The following is a 22,062-nucleotide window of genomic DNA, read 5'->3' on the forward strand; positions in this document are numbered from 1 at the left end:
TATAAATGCATTTACATTTGCATTCAGGATATTGATAGTATCCCGGACTACACTGTTCACATGTTCTTCCAGCAAAACTAGGCAAACAAGGGCATTTTCCTGATGCATCACAAATAGATGTTGCACTTCCCCGTTCTGAACAGCCACATGGCTTACAGTCTGGATATCCGTTATAACTATGTAAGCATTTGTCACATCTAGGACCAGCATATCCTTCTTTACACATACACTGCCCATTTGTTTTATTGCATACTTCAGGTAATGAGCCAATTAAATCACAATTGCAATCTAAAAAATAAAAATGTAAATGATAATAATTTACTAATAAATGTTATCATATTATTATGTTAAAATAATTACAAGAGCACGTGGGAAATCCATAGTAGCCGTGGTTACATTGATCACATGAAAGATTTCCGTAACTGCTATGACAAGAACACTGACCAGTATTTTGGTCACATATCGAATTTCTAGATCCAATTTCGTTGCATTCGCAAGCTGTATAAAAGATCAAATGTAAAAAATTGTATTTTTTAATATTAATACATTTTTTTTTTTTAATTGATCTTCACGTATTTACGAGAATAGATGTAAGAAATTAAAAATATAAATTTACATTTGCATTGCGGGAAGTCATAAAAGCCATCAGCACATTGATAACAAAATTTCCCACCGAAGTTTTGTTTGCAGGGACATTGCCCGCCTGTATTTTCACATTGTCTTCCTCTAGTTCCATCCAAGAAGCATTCGCAAGGCTTGCAATCCGGATATCCGTAATATCCTTCACTACATCGGTCACAATTTGGGGCAGCATAAGCGGCCTTACATTCACACTTACCAAAACCTTCCGTACAATTTCCGGTTGAATAGAAGTGGTCACAATTACAAGCTAAAAATTAAAAAAAACCAAAGAATTAAAATATTAATTAAAATTAATCATATAATCCATAATAATTTTAAGCGACTTACGTTGACACACATCCGTTTCGTTTAACAACTTTCCAACGGGTCTGTAATAACCGAAAACGCATTTATCACAGTTGATACCTGTTGTATGGTCTCGGCAGTTTTGACACACGCCACCTCCTTCGTATTTCCCATGAATATCAATCGATAAATGCGACGCGTCTGTTGCGTTGTCGTAAACACAAGTCTCCGAATGACCATAACAATTGCACGCTGACATGAAATTAACCAGTTGTTTCGTTATTATTATTTATACAGTTTTAAGTTAATTCAAATATTATATAATTTATTGTCTTACGTTCACACTCAAATAACTTATCATATTTAGACTGACTCCAAGCTTTCTGTTCAAAACCTGGACAACATCTTTCGCAGTTATGGCCACAGGTGTTATGTTGACAGCGACATATGAGTTTATACGAATCTGTAGGATCAGTTATGTCACATAGATCTGCGTGACCATTGCAACGACATCTACCACCAATACTCACGTCTTTTATCGAGTAAAAGTACTAAAAACAAAGCAAACATTCACAAATGAATTAAACGAACAAAATATTAGTCGTGAAATTGTTTACTTACTCGTCTTGTAGTAGTGGGGTCTTGTCTAGCCACTGACATGAGATGGCCAAGAAGATTTTTTACCCTCAGCAATCTGAATCGTACGTTAGTAGCTCTAGTAAACTCTTGTAATGCGAAAGAATTAAAAAAGTTGTTTGCTGAAGGTCTATTAGACAAAAGCTTCACAAATATCTGTAAATATGTAATGCATACGTTGTTTAATAATAATTCCTTATGAATATTTGTATTGTTAATCTTAAATAATAAAATAAATGGTTTATAAAGTATATATATTTATAACATTATAACACATAATATACATGATATATTATTATATTTCTTAGTAAAGGCTTTCCATCCATCTTTCTAATAAGTTCCGCTGATTTAGTTTTATGATATATTTGTATTACATTTGTATTACAATTAACACTTGTCATTTATATAAATCATGAATACTAACTTCTCCATTTTCTAATGGCACAATTTTTGAAACCGACGTGTCACAAATAACCGAATCATCAGCTGAAATGGGTTTAATGCTTTCCTTTCCAAAATATGATTCACAGTCCCTAAAAATATAGATATTGATAAATACTCAATTTCTTTAATAACCACTTACAATATTACTTACGCAACAGTGTCAGCAAAATATTGCCACGGATGGTATGTTTGACCGTGATCTGCTGATCTTTCAAGTACCCAAACACCCGGCCTAGGGGAGTTACCCATTTTAACAACAACATAAGCGACATGGAATTCCTAAAAAAATATAAAATGTTATTATATGTAGTATAAAACTAAAATTATAAATCGTGGAGCATATTTTAAATTTATTTTTGATTTTAATAGTTTTTGAAAAATAGTTATTAGTTTTTTAAATAATCGGTGAATACGCAAATTTTATGCACATAAGGATATATTTTTTTCATCTGTGTTACTAATTAACAGTTATTAGAAAATAGAAATTAGTATTTTAGTGCATTTTCGTTGTTTTTAGTTCACACTATTAAAAATGTATGAGTTATTGGTTTTGGTCCAAAATGAAAAGGAAATCATAATTGGGTTGTTCAACAAATAAAAATATTTTTAAAAAATGCTGCAGTTAAATGGTAAAAAAAAAGTAACGCTGGATGAGACAGGTATGTTAAGTTAATATTTTGAAAATATCATCTATACACCAAATCAGAAAACCAAATATTTATTATTTATCCATACGCGTTACGCTAAATGTTAGCATTAGCCAACCTAATTTTTAACACGGATACATTTTGTATGAGCAACGAAGTGCACGGTGATACCTAGTATAATATAAATATATTATAATACATATTTTATACATATTACAAGAAAACATTACTTTATATAGGTTTTTTCTCAAATACATAATTAAATAATATCAATATAATATTATCATATTATTATTATTGTATTTAGTGCTGCATTACAATTATTTTAATATTTGTATGAATATTATTTTTATAATAGACACTATTCGTATAAGTGTTTGATCATCATTTAAATGTAATCGGGAGTGCGTAGGTACTTATATTAATTTTAATTTATTTTTAAATATAAACATAATAGTTATATTAATAATATACAGTATCACAATTAATATATGTATTCATTAAATCAATTTTAATTAGAAATGACTATAAATATTATCACTCTGTATACCATCTTAATAATTTGTATATAATCTATTATTTAGTTCATTAATACAACGATATTTTGTAGTTGTTGTTCAATGAACTTAAATAGTTGGCATTCATAAAAATATTATCTATTTGTTAGTCTATTAATCGTCCGGCGGAAGTGATTTTGATAATAAAAAAGCATATCAAGAACGCTAGATATTATAAAACAAAATTTCGTTGTAATATAAATATTTTTTTATTACATTATAAACTCGTATATCTATCAGCTGCAATACAGCGTTAATATTAAGAAATAATTTATGAAATTACAAATTAGTTTTACTGGGTTTTCGTATTTTATAAAATGGAAAACATTCTTTAAATAGTCGGCAGTATATTATTTTAACAATAATAATTAAATAATTTAATATTATATTATAACTTCGTGCATAAGGAAAATATTGTCGTTGTGTTCCAAAAAACTAGTATTCAAACCGAACTCGAATCAATTTATCAGACATGTAGGTCGTACTTATCTGGTTCCTGGGATATTGAACCGCACGAGCATGGCAAGTGTGATAACCACGGACGACCTTTTATAGTTTATACGCTTGCACATGGTACACCTGGACATTCGATGCATAGGCTTTAAATTTTGCTCTCGAGCAAATTAGAAAATATTCACGACCTTGTTTTTATATGTACATTTATTTTAGTACAACGGCATAACTTTATCTACTTCCTAAGAAATCGTTACATAAAAGTTCGAAATGTCAAAAACTATGCACATTTGACGGCCTTGTTGATTGTTCATCACAATATACCTAGTAATATATTATGTATAGGTATAGCCAATATCGGGTTAATAACTGTTATAATAATCACTTTTAAATTATTATATCTAAGCGAAACAATAAGGAACATGTTGAATCTAATACTCATATTACCTAATTCTGAATTGATAAAATATATTTTTCCGAATTAGTCGATAATGCAATTATTAGGTACCGTATTTCATAAACTTTGTTTTATTTAACATAAAATTGTATGTTACTTGATAAACAGTGTTTTTATTTTTTATCAATTTATTATACATATTTTGTGAAATTGTATAATTTAAAATAAGTATAAGTTAAAATTAAATTAAATCAATATTTATTTGTTTTCTTATAAATAAATATACCTGGCCTAAATCGATTGTTAAATTAATCTCGTTGTATTTCATTCCTCTGGATAAAGGTGGACTCTGCCACCATGTTTCTTGTCCATCAACTGCATATTCTGGCGGATGAGATTTGTCTGGACGACTCTCGTCACAATGATCGCACACCTAGAATATAAATGTATATTAGGTACACATAAATAAAATAAATCATTATACCTTAAAAAAACAAATTGTTCCTTATCAAAAGATCCAACATTATTTTATATATTATTCTGTTTAATAAAAACTTAAAGAATTAGTATAGGTACAATAAATAAAGAAAAATATTTTTAATTAAAATAACATTTTTATAGATTTCATCTATTGTTTTTACTTTTTAAGTACGATACCATTTATAAATTACATACCTATATAACATAGGTATCATATTAAATTAATTCGCTTAAACTAGTAAAATATATTTTACATTTTTCATTTTATCTGTTACAAAAATAAACTAGTTTTAAAATCTAGATGAATATTTCACAAATGCATTTAGGAAATAAAATACGTTTACAAAGGCGGCTAAATGTTAAGAGAGAAACAATTATGTTTTATTTATTAAGTATTTCCACAGAAACTCTAAAGTACTAATATTAAAATATAATTGCTAATTTATAACTAGTGTCAAACATTAAAATTGAAAATTACAATTTGTATTTATAATTTATGGTGCATTCGTTTGCTTGACACAAGACGCAAATCCAACGTGTTAAAATATTTAATTTCAGAATGTGTTTGATTAAAATTAAACCTTATTCTGAAGTTGATGATTCTTAACCTTTCTTTATAATAGATACATATATAAATAAGCAAAACTATAATGCAAATATATTTTTTCTTAACTCTTTACATATTTAGTCAGGTAGTTGATTTAGATAATTTATTTATTTTTCAATAGGTATAAGCTAAATTGTTTGTTTGTTTGATACCTTTAAAACAATTTTAAGATATATTTTTCTATTAAATATGTTTTACATAGATAATGTTTATTAGTGATGTTGTATTAATGACGTAAATTGATTTTCACCTAGGTAGACATATGTATTTCTAAACAATTTAATATAATATTCAATATCCTTTAAATAAATTTATAGTTTTTAAAGTTATTTTTATAAGCACTTTTAATAAATGTCCTACGGAATAAATACAATAGGTACATATCAAAACTTACCAATGATTAACAAAAGTAATGAATAAAATACCTAAAATGTTTTACAACTAACGATTAAGTGACAATATTTAATGTGTAAAATATATGTTTATCGACTACGTCATCAGTTCAGAAATAATAACATTTATATTTAGCAACATTTAATACCATTACTGTAACTATATCGCATAATAGAAAATGAACGTGAACTATTTTTTATATTAATTTTAATTACTGATTATCATAGAATACACATCATATACCGTTTTTAAATCAAAAAGCCCTCTTAAAAATATTTAAGCCTATTACACTTGCAGAATACAGCTGTAGTGCTAGCTCTGGGATGTAGCAAAACATTGAATTTAAACAAAATTCAAATTTTCTAGAAAATTCCACGTCAGCGAATATTTATTGGGATACCATTTATCATTAATTGATCACTTTCTAATGATTTTGCTTTGAAAATTATTGATGATAAAACGCACATCTTCTATATACGTGTTTTCGTAGTAGACTTTAAAATAATTATATTCCTTAACAAAATGATCATTCTAGTTAACATTGCTAGAAACTCCTTGGCGAAGACTTGGAAGAAGTGGTGTTGTGAATTTTTGCTAATCTAATTATTTGTTCATAACATAAATTAATTTAAAAATTTAAAATATTTATCAACCATAATTAACGCAAAAAAAAATATATAATAAGAAAAAATCAAGTTTAGTGTCGGGAATGTTTCATGTTTGTACTATTATCTTATGATACGTTTCATCATATATATATATATTATTACAAATAAAATTGTAAATGCATATAAAAATCAATCAAATATCCCTAATTATGCTATTGAAGAAGATAGGTTCCTTAATATAGCCTAAGTATATTTGTACAAATATGCATTCAATTTTTGGCAAAATTTAAGTATAAATTATAAACATTTACAATGTATAATATTATAACCATACTGAATCAATTTTGTCAACAGTAATACAATTTAAATAAAAGTAATCTATTTTTGACTAAATAAAACCAGAAATAAATTAATATTTAAATATATATATATATATATTGTAATATGAATAATTATTCTGGTATATTAATATAATTAATTATAAGGATAAATCTATGGATATATGTTTTTTATGAATATAAATTAAAAAAAAAAAATTTTAATTTAGGTATTTCATGATTGAGTTAATATCGATTGTATTTGAATAAATTATAAAACATTAAAACCTAATAATTTAATGAATGTATCAAAAATTAAAATATATTTTGTTTATTATTAAAAATTATGTTTTTATTTTATATTGAAAATCTAATGATTTTTAAGTACGATCACTAAGTATATATTATAATAACACACAAAAAACTATTGTTCCAAATTAATTAATTAATAATAATAATACTTTTATTATTTTTTCCCGCAGAATATTTTATAAAATATCGATTATTAACCAAATTTAATAAATGTCTATATAATTTACGTATAAATATATGTTTTGTTTGATTTCATACATTTTGTACACTTATTTTATTAAGTTCAGTTAGATTCTCAACCTAACAGTAATGACTAAATATTTTATATGTGTAGAATTAATTACCTATGCCAATTAGTATTTTTTTTTTATGCAACACATTATGAACATCCAACATGCAAAAGTTGAGCACAAACCGTGTATAAAATTAACTGTAATATAACCAAAAAAATGTATACAGAACAATGTCAAAAGAGGTGTTGAAATTAAAAAGGCTTATTCAAAAATGTTGAGGTCAAAACATCTCTTATGATGAGTGATGACATGTAAAATACGACGTCCGTATTGGACATTAGTATTACCGTTGTAATATGTATGAAATCTATAACTGCTTCTGGCGACAGTAACAACAATAAGCAATATAATACTCATTCTATTGTTCTGAGTTGTGAATATAATTATTAGTTAAAATCCTTTGCCTTTCGAATTTTAATACATATTCAATTGTAAATTATTTAAATTTTATTAAGTCAGGTTACACGGTTTCAGGTACTCCTTCCGGTGTAAATGCAACATATCGAGTTTGATCAACTATATGCAGAAAGCAGCCTTTTTAATTGAATCAGGTCTGAAATAGTAGAACTACGTTAATTTGTAATACAATGCATTGGAATATTGTTTACCTTCTACTCGCTTATCCCATCATGACCCCCTGCAAATGTTTAACTTTCACGTGGTTAATAATTGTATGAGATGAAAGTAAAAGTTTACCACAATGGATGGTATACACCACTACACCAGCAAAGTTTAAACAAAACTTCATTAGGCATAAATTTGTTCTACAATATAAAAGACATGCGTAAAATTGCGCATTTGTCTTTATAATTATATGATTTAATAAAGAAATTGCTATTTATATAATTCATAATATTTATTCCGAGTTTTCAAAATTATAATCAATATTTAATAATTTGCATAGAACCTATTCAAAATTACTCTTCTTTATAAACCAATTTAATTTATATGCGTTATTATTGAATTTTGTGATGAAATTATGGTTGTAAGAACATAATAGTATTTTTTTTATAGGGTAATTATTTTTGTAAATATTGGTTTTAAACACAGGTTGTAACATATAATATTATATACATCAAGGGTGGTTAGTCGGTAGTCACATGTTTAAATAAAAAGGGTATTAAAATGTTCTTATATTCATGGCGAAATTAGAAAGACTATACAATTATGTTGTACGATAATTAATGACTCTATGGCTATAATTCCATGCTATTAATAAATTACTATAGATAGTTTTAAAATATTTTTTTTTTAGTCACGCTATATTTTAGAATAAAAAATATACATTTATTGATAATTAAAACTCTACTTTTTGAACGATATTAAAATATATTTTCAATAAAGTTTTAATATTGTTCTTGAGTAAATTTTATAAACCAACTTAATAGGTAACTAAATAGTTATAGTAAATACTGTGTAAATTACTAAATGATGAGGAACCTTAGGTTAAAATTTAATTTTTAGGTTTTGAAAAATATGGCATAAAAATTTTAAATTTTAAGATATGCAGTATGATATTTTTCGGTGTTAGAATGTAAGTTGGACAAGAATTTTAAATAATTAAAGAATGTGTTTCTCAATATCATCTTTTAGAAATAATGATTTAAAATTAAATTTAATATAGTTATTATTTAGTTTTAAAGATTTTACAGGTTTTATGAAATTAAAAGTTTAAAGATAAGGCCAGCAATATTTTAAATTCGTTAAACATGTAAATAATTTATTTACACAAGTATAAAATTATTTATGATAATTGAAAACATTAAAATAGACATTACAGGACAATACCCAAAATATGTATAACATGTATTTGCTGAAGTTTGGAAAACTTGACATTTTAAGAGTGAATAATTCATTGGATTAACAGAGAAGTAACAGACTGTTCAAAGTTTTTAACTAGATTTGGGTTTAAGTTACTTTTAACGCAGAATGCTAAAGACTCGTATTTTTCTTATGAATAATTGTTTTAATAATCGTAAGATTTCCAATTCAGATTATACATTATTTAAAAATTAGTTTATTAGGGCATTTGTAGTTTGTACTAATAATTAAGGACTTATATATACACTATAATTAGACTATATATTTGAGGAAATGACTAAAATAAAATTTAAATATTTATTTATTTAAGATTAAACCATTTTTTTTATAGATAATTTAAAACCGAATTTGCTAACTACCGTCTAAATGCCATTGAATCTAAAAAGCTTTATATTATATATTTGACCATGATTAGTTTAAAGAGTTTATTTGCAATTTTGTCTATGATTACCATTAGATATAAAAAAAGAACTATAACCATGGTTTGGTGCACCGGAATCATGGAACAAAGAACGGATTTTACAACTAAAACCTTTTGAAAATGTTGAAACCTGAACTCACCGAAGCTCTTATTTAAATATTTTAGGTACTGACACCGATATTTCGAAAGTACTGTAAAGATATTTTACTATGTTATTGGCTTTATAATTTTGATTAATTAATTTTTTAAGTATTTATAAAATACAATGGAATTGCAGGTTAAAATCGTCAATAAGTTACTTATATCTAACCGGAACAGAAAATTGTAATTTTTATGAACCGAATACGAATTTTCTAATTTTTCAGAACTAGAGATCGATATTTGTGTTGATATAGGAACTTTTTTAAAACCGTACTAATCATAAAAGTCTAATTATTCACGGAACGAATGTTTGAAAAATAATATTATTGATCCTGATATAATATAATATATACGTAATATAAGTAGGAAACCGAATGGTATTTATTAAAAACATTTGACCAAAAACGTGGTAAAAGATTAAGGCACATACAACTTGAAATTCAAATGCAATGTAGACTATAGATTTGTATGAAAAAATGATCTACCTATTCTTAAGATAAAAATTATTTTATATAAGCTTACAGAAAAAAACCAAAAAACCATATCACGTTCGCGTCTATATAGGCTACCATAATTTGAATATCGATCGTGTCATAAACACAGTTGAGTATTGTACAATGCACATGAATGATATTGCGTAGGTAAGTATATAAGTATAGTATAATATATATATATAAGTAAAGTGGTGTACTGGTGGGAAAGAAATGAGATGGTGAAATAATCCGTCCTATCCGATAATGTTTAGACGTGGACATTTTCCCAGAATTTTTCATTATTAATTTTTTCGGTTAGTTAAAATTACCCAATTTCTAAATTTAACTCCCCTCTCAAAATGTACACCTGAGTATGCCACTAAATAGGCATAAGAATAGGTGACGGGGCGGTTTCCGGACGAACGAAATCCTGAAAATTGTACGTCTAATAACAGGTGACGTGGTACGTCTTATTCTCATTCTGTCCCGTCCGCCACGGCTATCGCCTCGCCACATTCTCATTTCTGTCGTCTCTTCCGCTCACCTGTCCCTGTATGACGAGATTGCCCTCGTAGTCGACGTTGCGCTCTGAGTTGGCTCCGACCAGCTTGCAATAGAGCTCGGGGCCCTGCAGGCCCTCGCCACAAGTCGCGGTGGCGGTGATTCGGCGGCCTTCGGCCAAGTTGAAGTAAGGCGGTGTCAGCACTTCCGGCCAAACCGGGCGGGCTAGCTGCAGCGCCACTAGGGCCCATAAAGCGCCGACGGCGATCGCATGCATCGCCGGGCTGTGCGTGACGACGGATTGCGGTACGTGACGGACGTAACTCGGCTAAACGTGTTGCGTGAACGGACTTGCACTGTGGCTGTATAGCATAGTATTATTATAAATATTGTGCGCGGTGATGCTGCACCGACCGGTGCGGTGATGATAATAATAATCCGGTACTCATCCCTCGTGCGTGCTCCCGATCATCGGAACACATGTCATGGCATGACCGCCGCCAACGGCCAGTGGTCCCTAAACCTGACGGCCACTCCCCCTCCCACCACCCTCATCATCCTACTCTTCGTCACCCAACGCCACTTCTACAGGCACACTTTATCTTGTAATAGTTCATATATATATATTATACTACTATATAATGTTATAATATAAAGGTTATGAATATATATGTATAATATATTATATTTATGCAAAATAGAACACATTTCCGTTTTCTAAACTTTAGATACATATTTTTGCTCTCGACTATGGTGTAAAATATACAAAAGAAAATCGATAAATATCTTTCTCTTTATTTATATATATATATATATATATATTTATGAATATTGTGTACATTCCCGTGGTTGGAGTTAATCGTTTAAAACATATGTGCGGAAAAACTGGCTCGGTAACTCAGTGGTAAGGTTCACCCTCCAGATGAGACTATTTGAGAAGCACTTGTCCTAAAATACGTCCTCTGTAAATTATTTACAAACATTTGGTCTCCACATGATCTTCCGAAAAATAAAACTTATTTTGACTACATAGTGAACAGTAAAATTGTATAATAGTTGTTTAAATAATATTTTAATTTTTACATACGGCCTAGGATATTTTAATAAATATAAGGAATACATTTTATAACGAATACTATTATACACAATATGATACGTATAATCAATATTGTTTTGTTGATATAATTATGATGGGGATAAAAATACCAAACAGACAATTCAATTTCAATTACAACATTATTTCAATAATATTATCGGGGAATATCGTGAATTAATTGTTGTTACAGTTCGTTACTCCTTTCACTTTTCGAGTCATAGAATGAGGGTAGTTATTGTGGTTCATTCAAGTGTTTACAGCTGATCGATAATTCAAGGCTGGTATAGTGCAGAAAGTGTAAACTGGGCACTATTGTATACTATTTACTATAAATTTGCAAAATACTGGTTCTCGAGCACAAACGTTCCATTTATCTGTCCTTTTTCGCAATGCATTTTAATCTTTTTTCTTCAACGAACAAAATATGGCTTCTATAAGGATTATTATTATTTGTAGAACCAGATGTCGGAACGGTGTTCTGAGAGTGTATTGAAAACAGTTGTCACGTGTTGGAATCCTGCAGTAGCCCAGTATTATATTATGTTCTATACTACGTCCAAAAATATAAGCCTAAAAATACTCAAAATATACATGCACAATCACAAGGGTTACTCTCAATCTGTTTAATCTTATGAGATTATTTTTTTTATAAAGAATTATTATAACACATATATTTTATAGTTTATAACATTTATATTAAAATAGTTCCAATCGTTTAAAAATTAAATATATTAATACAATTTAAACATTTTTATATACAAAATGTAGAACTATATTATTTATTATATTGTACGATATATTAATAAATACATTTAAGTATGTATCATTTTGATTTTTCACAAGAAATTATATTCAGAAATGAGTAGGAATATGTTAGGTATTTTTAACAAAATTATGTAAAGTTATTAATTAGGTATAAATTATAATGCATTTTAGAAAAATCTATGTAGGTAACAAGACAACACAAGAGCTCTAAGTAATTAGAAAAATATATTTTAAAATATTATTTATGTTATTATTGTTCAAAATTATTAAATGTACCTACAAATTCCCTATGTCAAAAAATTAGTGATTAGTGAAGTCAGTAATTCAATAATAAAAATAGGTACATAGATATCTATTCAGTATTTAATAAATACAATATATATACAGTTAATAATCTAAAAAATAAAACTTGTCTTTTATAAAAATAAATTGTAAAATACATAAATTTTATTTCTATAAATGTGTATTGTGGAGGTTAACATTTTAAAAATATAGGGCATCTAAATAATTTGACTTACCGCCTATTTAACACTTTTTTGTATTAAATAAATAATTGTACAGTATGTTTTTCAAAGTTTAAACTTTAACCTAACTGGATTTTTTTTTTATGCCAAACCATTTGTTTAATGTTATATCATATTTTATATCTTTTGTTTTTACGAGTGTTATATTTTGAATTCCATAATTTTAAACAATATTATACATAAAATAATAATTTAGAATTTAAGTTTGGAAATTAAATATTACGAGTTTTACCACATTGAAGTTTTATTATCGAAGAAAACTTATCGAGAAACATACAGGAAATATGTTATCAACTATTCGAGAATAAAACGAGACGTTGCGTTGTGTATGGTTTTATACAAGAGATCAAACTAATGATTTGTAATTAATAACTATTGACGAAACAAGAAGGCTAATTTAATATATAATTGTATGCCTTTATTTTTTTTTTTGTTTATGACTTCGACATAATCTAATTATGCATTTTGACATTCATTAATCATTATACCTTTTGAGATTTTTCATGTTTCCAAATACTACTCAAATTTATAAAAAACTTTGATACACTTTTGTACATTCCATTTTTAGTAAGAAAATAATAATATAATGATGACAATGTAAATCATAAAATACTAGGTATTAGAAAAAAAAATATTTCTATTCGACATTCGTGTAATATGCACGAATCATATTATTGTATTTTATTATTTATATTTTGTACTATGTTTATTCAATATAGTACTTTTTGGATTTTTAATTTTAATTAAATTTTTAATTGTGCTAACACTACATTGCTATAATTATTAATATATGTTTAGTTTTTCAAAATTATTTTTTGTATTTTAAAACATTTTTCTTTATTTTCTTTATTAGCTATACATTTAGTTTTCTGTAGTTTAATAATTAAATAATGAATAAGCCTATATTTTAAGGATACCTACAGAACAAACATTTCTAATACTACAAAACTGAAATTAATTAAGTTTAGGTATTTGATACTTGCTATCCTACAACGTATTAATTATTATAGCTAATAACTATAAAATAAAGTAATTTGTACAAATAAATATATAAATTAAAAATTCAATATCTAATAAAACTTTATTTTAATACAATAAATTATTGTCAATGCATTGTTGACGATAAAAACTCAAAGAAACTATTAAAATAATAAGTATTTAATGTTAATTAAACAAAACTTTATTTTATTACATATCTCCCACGTGTATATTTTATTGAATATTTATGTTTAACGAACTAATTATAAACACGAGAAATTAATATTATATATTATATACAATACAAAACTATAAATTGTATACCTACCTACCATAAAAATAACATTTTTATATTTTATTGACGATAAAAAAAAAAAATAGCGAAGGAAACATTTTGTCGACACTGAAATTGCTAGTAGAGTAGGCTCAATAAAAATTTATCGTTTGGGGCTAATGTTGTACAGAGTCACGTTTAGGGCGAGGGAGAATGATATTACATTTTCTCTCCTTAAACCTAAAATGTGATTGGATAAATACAATGGATGCTGCTTATAATAATCACAGATCATATTATCAACCATACCAATAATGTTATCGAAAACTGAAAACTGAAACTGACTAAATGTGTAGGTATCTATATTAGCATAGTAATAAAATAATAAAATATTAGTTGTTTTATTACCTCGGTTACTGTGATAAGTACACCATGTCACCATAATAATATGTTATTGCTTTATTAGATTTTGAGTTATATTTTATTTAAAAAAGATCATTATAGTTGTAGGTAAAGTAGGTACTTTTATAAATATACAGGTGTTTGGTTATATACAATTTTACTACAATATTATTATATGATCGTAACGAGTCGATATTATTTTTAAAATCAAAAATGTAAAAAGACTAAATATTATATTTGCATATTATATTGTAGCCAGGAATGCTACAAAATAGGTACAAACTAACATAATTAATTAGTAACTTTTATCATGACAAATTACATTTAGTTAAAATGTGATAGCTGATTGGTATTTGTAGTTAAATACCTGTTAGCCAACTACACAGAACACATAAAAATTGTAAGACTAATATGACACATTTATTGGTCTATATAATATAAGAATCCAACATCGAATTGTATACCTACCTATTAAAGAATTAGGTATTATTCATGTGGGACTGAATAGGATATTTTGTTTCTACGAAATAATAATATTTTAACGGAATAATTATGCGCGTTTAGAGTCAGTGATCCCACTATACATAAATTATATACAATTTTACATAATATATTATATTTAACCTGGTCGACTTCAATTTCGGAATAAATTAAAATAATATTTATAATATTAATAAGTTATGAATTGCGTTGTGCTCAAAATATGGGTCGCTTAAGAGGGCTTATTTCAGGCTTAAGAGGAAATGCCAAAATATTGACGTTGGAGGAGACGAGATTGGTTGGAAATGAAAATGCCAATAAAATAATAAATCAACTATGAATATAATATTATTGTATATAAGCCTATGTTTTTAGAATACTATGTAATATATACTGCCATCTAGCGGTAACAATAGCACGAATATAGTTTGCTGATGTTGCGTTTCCATGGCGACATATGTCTCTGTCGGTAGGATATCACACATGATAATTATTATAAATCATATAATTTCTACACTTATTGCCCGTAGGCGTTGTATGTTTAGATGACTGAAAATTATTAATAAATTAATATACTAAAGAAAACTCAAAATATAATATCTAATAGTGACTAATGAGCATATCAGAATACATCACTGATACACCAGTATGCATTTTTGTATAATATTATGTTGTTTGGATTTTTAAAATAAAAAAAAGTAGGCACTCGCACAGTTAGTCTGAATAATACATTTTTTTATTCCTATGGTGATACTTAGCAATCTAAAATATTCACCGAGTATAGTGTATTTATAATATTGTGACTTATTCGTTGATATTGTTTGAGATGATTTGCCGCGGTGTTCGATTGTTAATAATATTGTAGACGATTTTCATTCTTATAGTAGACATGCTCATACTTTATTGCATATCCATGTTTAATGTTTGTGGTTTGGTAGCCGTCGTAGAGCAAAGGTATAATAAGAGCACCTAAGCTCGATTGGTTAGGTTATCAAATCATCAAGAAAACTAGCATCATAGTAGTAGTTAGGATTTATATTGATATCCACCATATTTAATCACCAATATTATCACAAGACTTGGTCACTTGCATTAATTGTATAAGCATGTGATATGTCTAATTACCATCACATAATAATTGCTAATGGACAATTTAGACGTTGTGCTAAATCTTGGTAGCTAACGGCTCTCACTTAAAAGGTGCGTGGAAGAGAGGTTTTCAAACTACAGAAGAAAATTGTGTCTGTTATACCTATCGTGTCTTTCATATGTGTAATAAATAATAATTTTCTCAATAGACGTGTGTTGGTTACAAAATGATGGCAACACGTTACCACATGTATATAAGTTGAATAGTTTTAATTCAAATAATCGATGCAAACTGCATCGTAAAGACATCCTAAGCAATGTTAAAATCTCGACGTTTTCAAGTCTTAGACAGATTATCTACGTGTAAACCCAATGCAATAAGTAGTTAGCGCAAAACAAATGGGACGGGTTATATAGAGTCAAAAACTACAAGTAGCGTTTTGATCGGCCCGCTATTTTAAATTTGTTATACCTTCTATGTCATCTATGTAGGTAATAATAAAAATAAACTTACAAAAGAAAATAATTGTGTAATGTTTCAACCTTTCAACATTCAATGAGAATAGATCTATTAGTTTATTTTTGTATGTTACTTTATGAGAATATATAGCAATTAATGAAAAAAATTAAATAAATCAAATAATTTAATTTTACCTATATCTAGTATAGTTGGTTTTTTTTTAAGTATAATATGTTTATTTTTATCCGTTTTTTTCCAATCAGTTTTATTTAAATTATTCTTCTAGCGCCCGTGTTGACACGAGTAGATTTAAATTATTTATATATCTATCTAGTATTTGCATTGCACGTTTTTTGTTATAAAAAAAAATATATTTTTTAAGTGGTTACAAGTTTATTTACTAGTGTTTGAAGTTAGAATTTCAAAAAAATTTCTGTTTAAAAATTATTTTGTAGTTACACATATTCAATTTTAAAACTATGTTCCTCATAAACTGTACTTATATCATAAGCACTTGAAACCTTTCTGACATTTCATAAGTTATAATTTTCTATACACAATGAAATTTTCAAAATATTTAAACTAGTTTTAAGCTACCAGTCTACCACGAATGATTCACACCGTCATAAAATAAAACACACACGCTACGCGCGTCACAGTAAAGCCAATACATTAGTAGTTTCAATCAAAATCCAAAAATATACCTAAATGATTATTATAGATTGACGTACATTCTATAGATATTTGTTTTACAATTTATTCATAAATATAAATAAGGTAGGTTTATATTAGATACACAAATAATATAGATATATGTATTTTAAATTACAAATTATATAAAACAACAATTCGGAGAAACAATCTAGTATCTATTTAACTTTTTATAAAGAGTTAAAGAACTCTGAAGATGTGATTTAATTTAAAAATATGTTTATCAAACTAAAATAAACATACTAACGAACTAGTATAACCAAAAGTAAACAGTGTTATGTCAGTTATATTTTTCAGTTTTTTATGACGAGGATTTTGTTTGTTTAATGTTTAGATATTCAGCATAGGTTATTGCAAATACTATTTGATGTAATAGTGCATCGTACGTGAATTTAAAATATAGGTAAATATAGGTACCCAGCGTATTATTCCATAAAAAAAGACAGAAACTCGAATGAATTTAATGTTAGAAGTTTAACACAATAGATAAACTTGTTCGTAATTTGAATATTATATAGAAGGTATTTATATTATAGCGTTTGCGTTACGTGAATGTGTTATTTTTAAATTTTCTTATAAATAATTTTTTATAATACAATTCTGAAAAATTAAATGAATTTATACGTATAATTAAATTTTTTAACTCAAAAATAATAAATAACTATTTGTTTTGTTTTAATAATAGTTATTACAGTATTAGGTATGAATTATTGTTTAATATAAAAACAATATTGGACACACTAATAAGCATTTTTATGAGATATATTTTATATGCCATTAAATTTCTGAAAGTTCGAGCAAAAAAAGTAGTGCAATAATAATTATACAAGTTGCTTGCTTTATACATCTTCTAAGTTGAAATATACATAAATGATATAAACGTAAAGTAGGTTACACAATATTGTATTTCAGTATTCAATTTTTTTTTAAATAAAAACACTTGTGTAATGAAATTCAACTAAATGTATAAAATATATTTTATGAAGTAATGATCAAGGTAAAATGCATAAGTATATTATACAGGATGATTCTTTCAACAATAAGGTAAATCTTTAAAATTTTTGAATATATTATTTGAACACAAAAAAAAACCAAAATGTTTGAAAAAATTGTTATTCTTCGTTACATTTTTACTTTTTCGTTTAATGTATGATTACATTTTTATTTTTAAGTAAAATAATTGGAAATTTAATAAAATGTTTCTTGTAAGTTTTTCTTAAAAAATATTAAAATTATAAAATTAAACTATTTTTAAAAATAATTTTACGTCAAATGTTTACGATCTTTATAAAAATTATTTTAAAGTTAAAATTAAAATTAAAATTCATAAAATTTTTAATTTGAAAAGCTAACGTTTGGAAATTAATTATGAATGTAATTTTAATATAGTTTTTTCATAACTTCTTTTTACAATTCAAAAAAACATGTTGTGCGTTTTTAATGGATGATTGTAATTTGTAGTTCAAATTTTGAAAAAATTAAATATTCAATTGTACAACGGTGATTTATCTTCAAATGATTTTTGTTATTTTGCCGTCATTATATTTATAAATATAGGTAAATTTAAAAAAAAAACATTTCCTTATTTCATAAATTATTGTTTACAATAGGTACACAAAGAAAATTTTAAAATATTTAGACATATTTTAAAGGGTTTAGGAGCATTTTAAATTTACAATTTGTTTTTAATATTTTTCTATAAATGTATCTCATCCAAAAAGCTTGAATTTTTAAAACAAGTGTACTTATAATATTTAGCAAATATTTCAAGCTTATAGGTATGCACATTTTTTTAAAAATATTTGAAGATAAAATTTTCAAATTCGTTTATATAGTAAAAATGTATTATATGTTAATTTTTTTGTTATGTCTAATTTAATATAATATATAGCTAATTTAACATAAGGTTTTCCAAAAGTAGAACATATTAAAACTGAAAATAATATATTTGTATGATTTTTCATGTACCTAAACATTTAAATTTAAAATTTGAACGAAATTAAATACTTAAATGAAAAATAATAAATAATAATTTTGTTGCTAATAAAAAAATTATCCATAGGGACTATTTGTCATTACGTTTATGATTATTTACCTTACACAATGTCATTTTCAAAATATTTAGATTTTTTTGATGTTATTTATACCACTAGTCTATTCACACCGGACTATACTACCATAAACGGTATTAACTTATGAGTTAAGAACAGCTAGTAATACTAATATAAATAACTTTAGTAATATTATATTTACTATATTATAATTTAAAATATAAATCGCATACTGATTCGTTTTTGGCAATAACTTGTTAAACCTACCCAGTGGCCATATTGCCCATATTATTACTATTATGTATAGAAAAATAAATTACTAATAGCAATATAAAATATAAATATATTATGATGAAATATCCTTAGAAATATATAAATATAAATAGAATAACATAGACATAGGTATCTACACCGCTTAGAATCATTTTTCGTACATGCAATATAATTTATCATTGAACTATCACATCCATCACGGCGCGGCGATGACCAATCAATGAATGCACCTCTTACTCAACAGTTATTATACAGTACAGAGTGACTTCCTTGTTTTTTTTTTTTAGTTTTGTATTTTGAAACAAAATATTTATCTGAAAATGTTTGATTTATATAAATAAAAGTTTTCAAATAGTAATTATTTATAGTTATCAATATTTAAAAGTTAATTGAGAGGATTGAAGTGGTATCACCTACACGCAGGGGTGTTCGTTATAAATATTAGCTCAGTACTAAAAATAATCATCCGGTAGATTATGGTTTTAAGGCCTTATTACCTTCATCGTATGAATATTATTATTAATTGTATTGAAAATGAAATATTGTAAAAACATCGAACTATCATTTATTTCACATATGTATCGTATGCAACAATATATAAAATTGTGTGGCGTGTACAAATATTTATCATTGAACTAAGTAGGTATAGGCACTTATATTTTACAGTTATAATTGAAAAAAAATTTCGAATTATTAACGGTGGAGCTTTAATAGTAATTACTATAATAGCTAATAAAATCAAATTTAAAAGTAACAATTTATTGTATTAATACATTATTTTTTTATTACGATTTTATTGATTAAAATTAAAAATGTTTTCAATTAATTATTTTTGTACATATAATTGAGAATTTAATATTGGCCAAACTTAACCTAAAAAAGTATATACTGTATAAAAAGTATTTTAATAAAAAATTCTTATATTAGAATGTTCAACATGTACTATATTTTCTCTGTGTGCGTTAGTTTTGATAACAACCGGTATATAGGCAGATTGTTTATATTGTAATTAAATTTAGATATTGTATTGATATTATTTTTAGTAAAAAATGTATACATTGTATTCATTGTGATATGTGGAATGTGTATATTATCATTATGTAAGGTATAGGTTGGTTACAGTAACAATATGCAATTTTGTTTCATTATAAGATGGCAGCCTAATATCAGTATAGTTATTTTAATCTTGTATATTATTTCGGCTGCTTGATGATGAATCGAGTGTTTCAGACCTATGGCTGTTATACACTTACATACCAAAATGTTATGTTTCAGAGTTATTTATAAAATATATACGGCACTTGGAAGTAAATGTAATTATTATAATTCTACTTATATAATAGCTAAATGAGTTTTATTGGGCAAATAATCAAAAACGTAATCTTGGCATAACCATTTTACGAACCGAAGGAATAATTATGTTTTTGTTTATTTTAACACGTGCAACGGTGCAAGTTTAACTTTTAAACCAATTAATGATATTTCGTATTATGAATGAATAAACTAAAAATGTATTTTAAGTAGGTTGAAATTTGAAAAAAAAAACGATGAAATTAATTTTCTTAGTTTTTACTAGTTACAACTTACAATTACCTACTGTATAACAATATTATAATTTAATTACATTTACGTGTAATATTTTACGAGTTATTTTCCAAGAATAATTATAATTATAAATGTACATATTAGTTGTGTTAGTCATAAACTCATAACTGTTATTATTCACATTTGTTTTTCATCAATTCATTAGTCATTTTATTTTAAAACCTCATTGCTATTTATTTAAATTTTCTATTGCAGTTTATTATTATTACTGTTATTAAAACAGTATGACAGTATTCGACCGTATAGTAAGAAATATATATTATTTTTATTACCGAGTATGTGACATCGAGAACGATGTAACTTTTATTGACATTTCTAGTAGGTAGGTAATAGATATAGTTTACGTTATATTATTATGAATTACTGTGAAACTGCGTTTAAATACTAATACGAACAGTTTAATTAATACGATTACGGAATACAAATATAAACATAAATTATAAATTATGAATAATTTATATAATTCAATTACTAGCAATATTATTTATTTATATATTAAATAGATAGAAATGTACAATGGTTATGCGAATACTAATACAAAATAACATCTGCCTAATACATGTCTGTATATATATAGTTAAAATTATTATAATTATTCTGAAATAGTACGTAACATATTATACCTATACATACTTAGATAGAAGTCGTCCGGTCATATTCGCTTTCTATTGTATGGTTATTGATTAGACAAATATAAAACAACATCGAACCTGAATTAAATTAAATTATATTATGATTATTTTCAAAACACAATTTTTTGACTTGCTTGTAGAATGTGTCATGTCATAGTTCATATATTTTGAATGGAATATTACTTGAATAATACTATTTTGTTATTCTTACAATATTTTATGTTAAACAGTGTATTTTATCACTTTCATGTTTTTATCCCATTTTTAAATAATATAGTTATATATAAGTTTATT

General features: G+C 25.9%; 1 protein-coding gene across 1 annotated transcript in view; it reads right to left on the bottom strand.

Annotated features, from left to right (window-relative positions):
• Positions 1–10,832, bottom strand: part of LOC113559323 (laminin subunit alpha) — a 28,062-nt gene extending 17,230 nt beyond the window's left edge. Inside the window, exons 1-10 of the mRNA XM_026965009.1 lie at positions 10,472–10,832; positions 4,348–4,494; positions 2,159–2,286; positions 1,988–2,096; positions 1,549–1,719; positions 1,265–1,478; positions 970–1,179; positions 617–889; positions 361–498; positions 16–288 (exon numbers count right to left, since the gene is read on the bottom strand). Of these exons, the coding sequence (XP_026820810.1) occupies positions 16–288; positions 361–498; positions 617–889; positions 970–1,179; positions 1,265–1,478; positions 1,549–1,719; positions 1,988–2,096; positions 2,159–2,286; positions 4,348–4,494; positions 10,472–10,705 (1,897 nt within the window). The 5' untranslated portion in view covers positions 10,706–10,832. The remainder of the gene's footprint in view (positions 1–15; positions 289–360; positions 499–616; positions 890–969; positions 1,180–1,264; positions 1,479–1,548; positions 1,720–1,987; positions 2,097–2,158; positions 2,287–4,347; positions 4,495–10,471) is intronic.
• Between the last annotated feature and the right edge of the window lie 11,230 nt (positions 10,833–22,062).

Source organism: Rhopalosiphum maidis, chromosome 4 (genome assembly GCF_003676215.2).
Source record: "Rhopalosiphum maidis isolate BTI-1 chromosome 4, ASM367621v3, whole genome shotgun sequence".
Classification (NCBI taxonomy): domain Eukaryota; kingdom Metazoa; phylum Arthropoda; class Insecta; order Hemiptera; family Aphididae; genus Rhopalosiphum; species Rhopalosiphum maidis.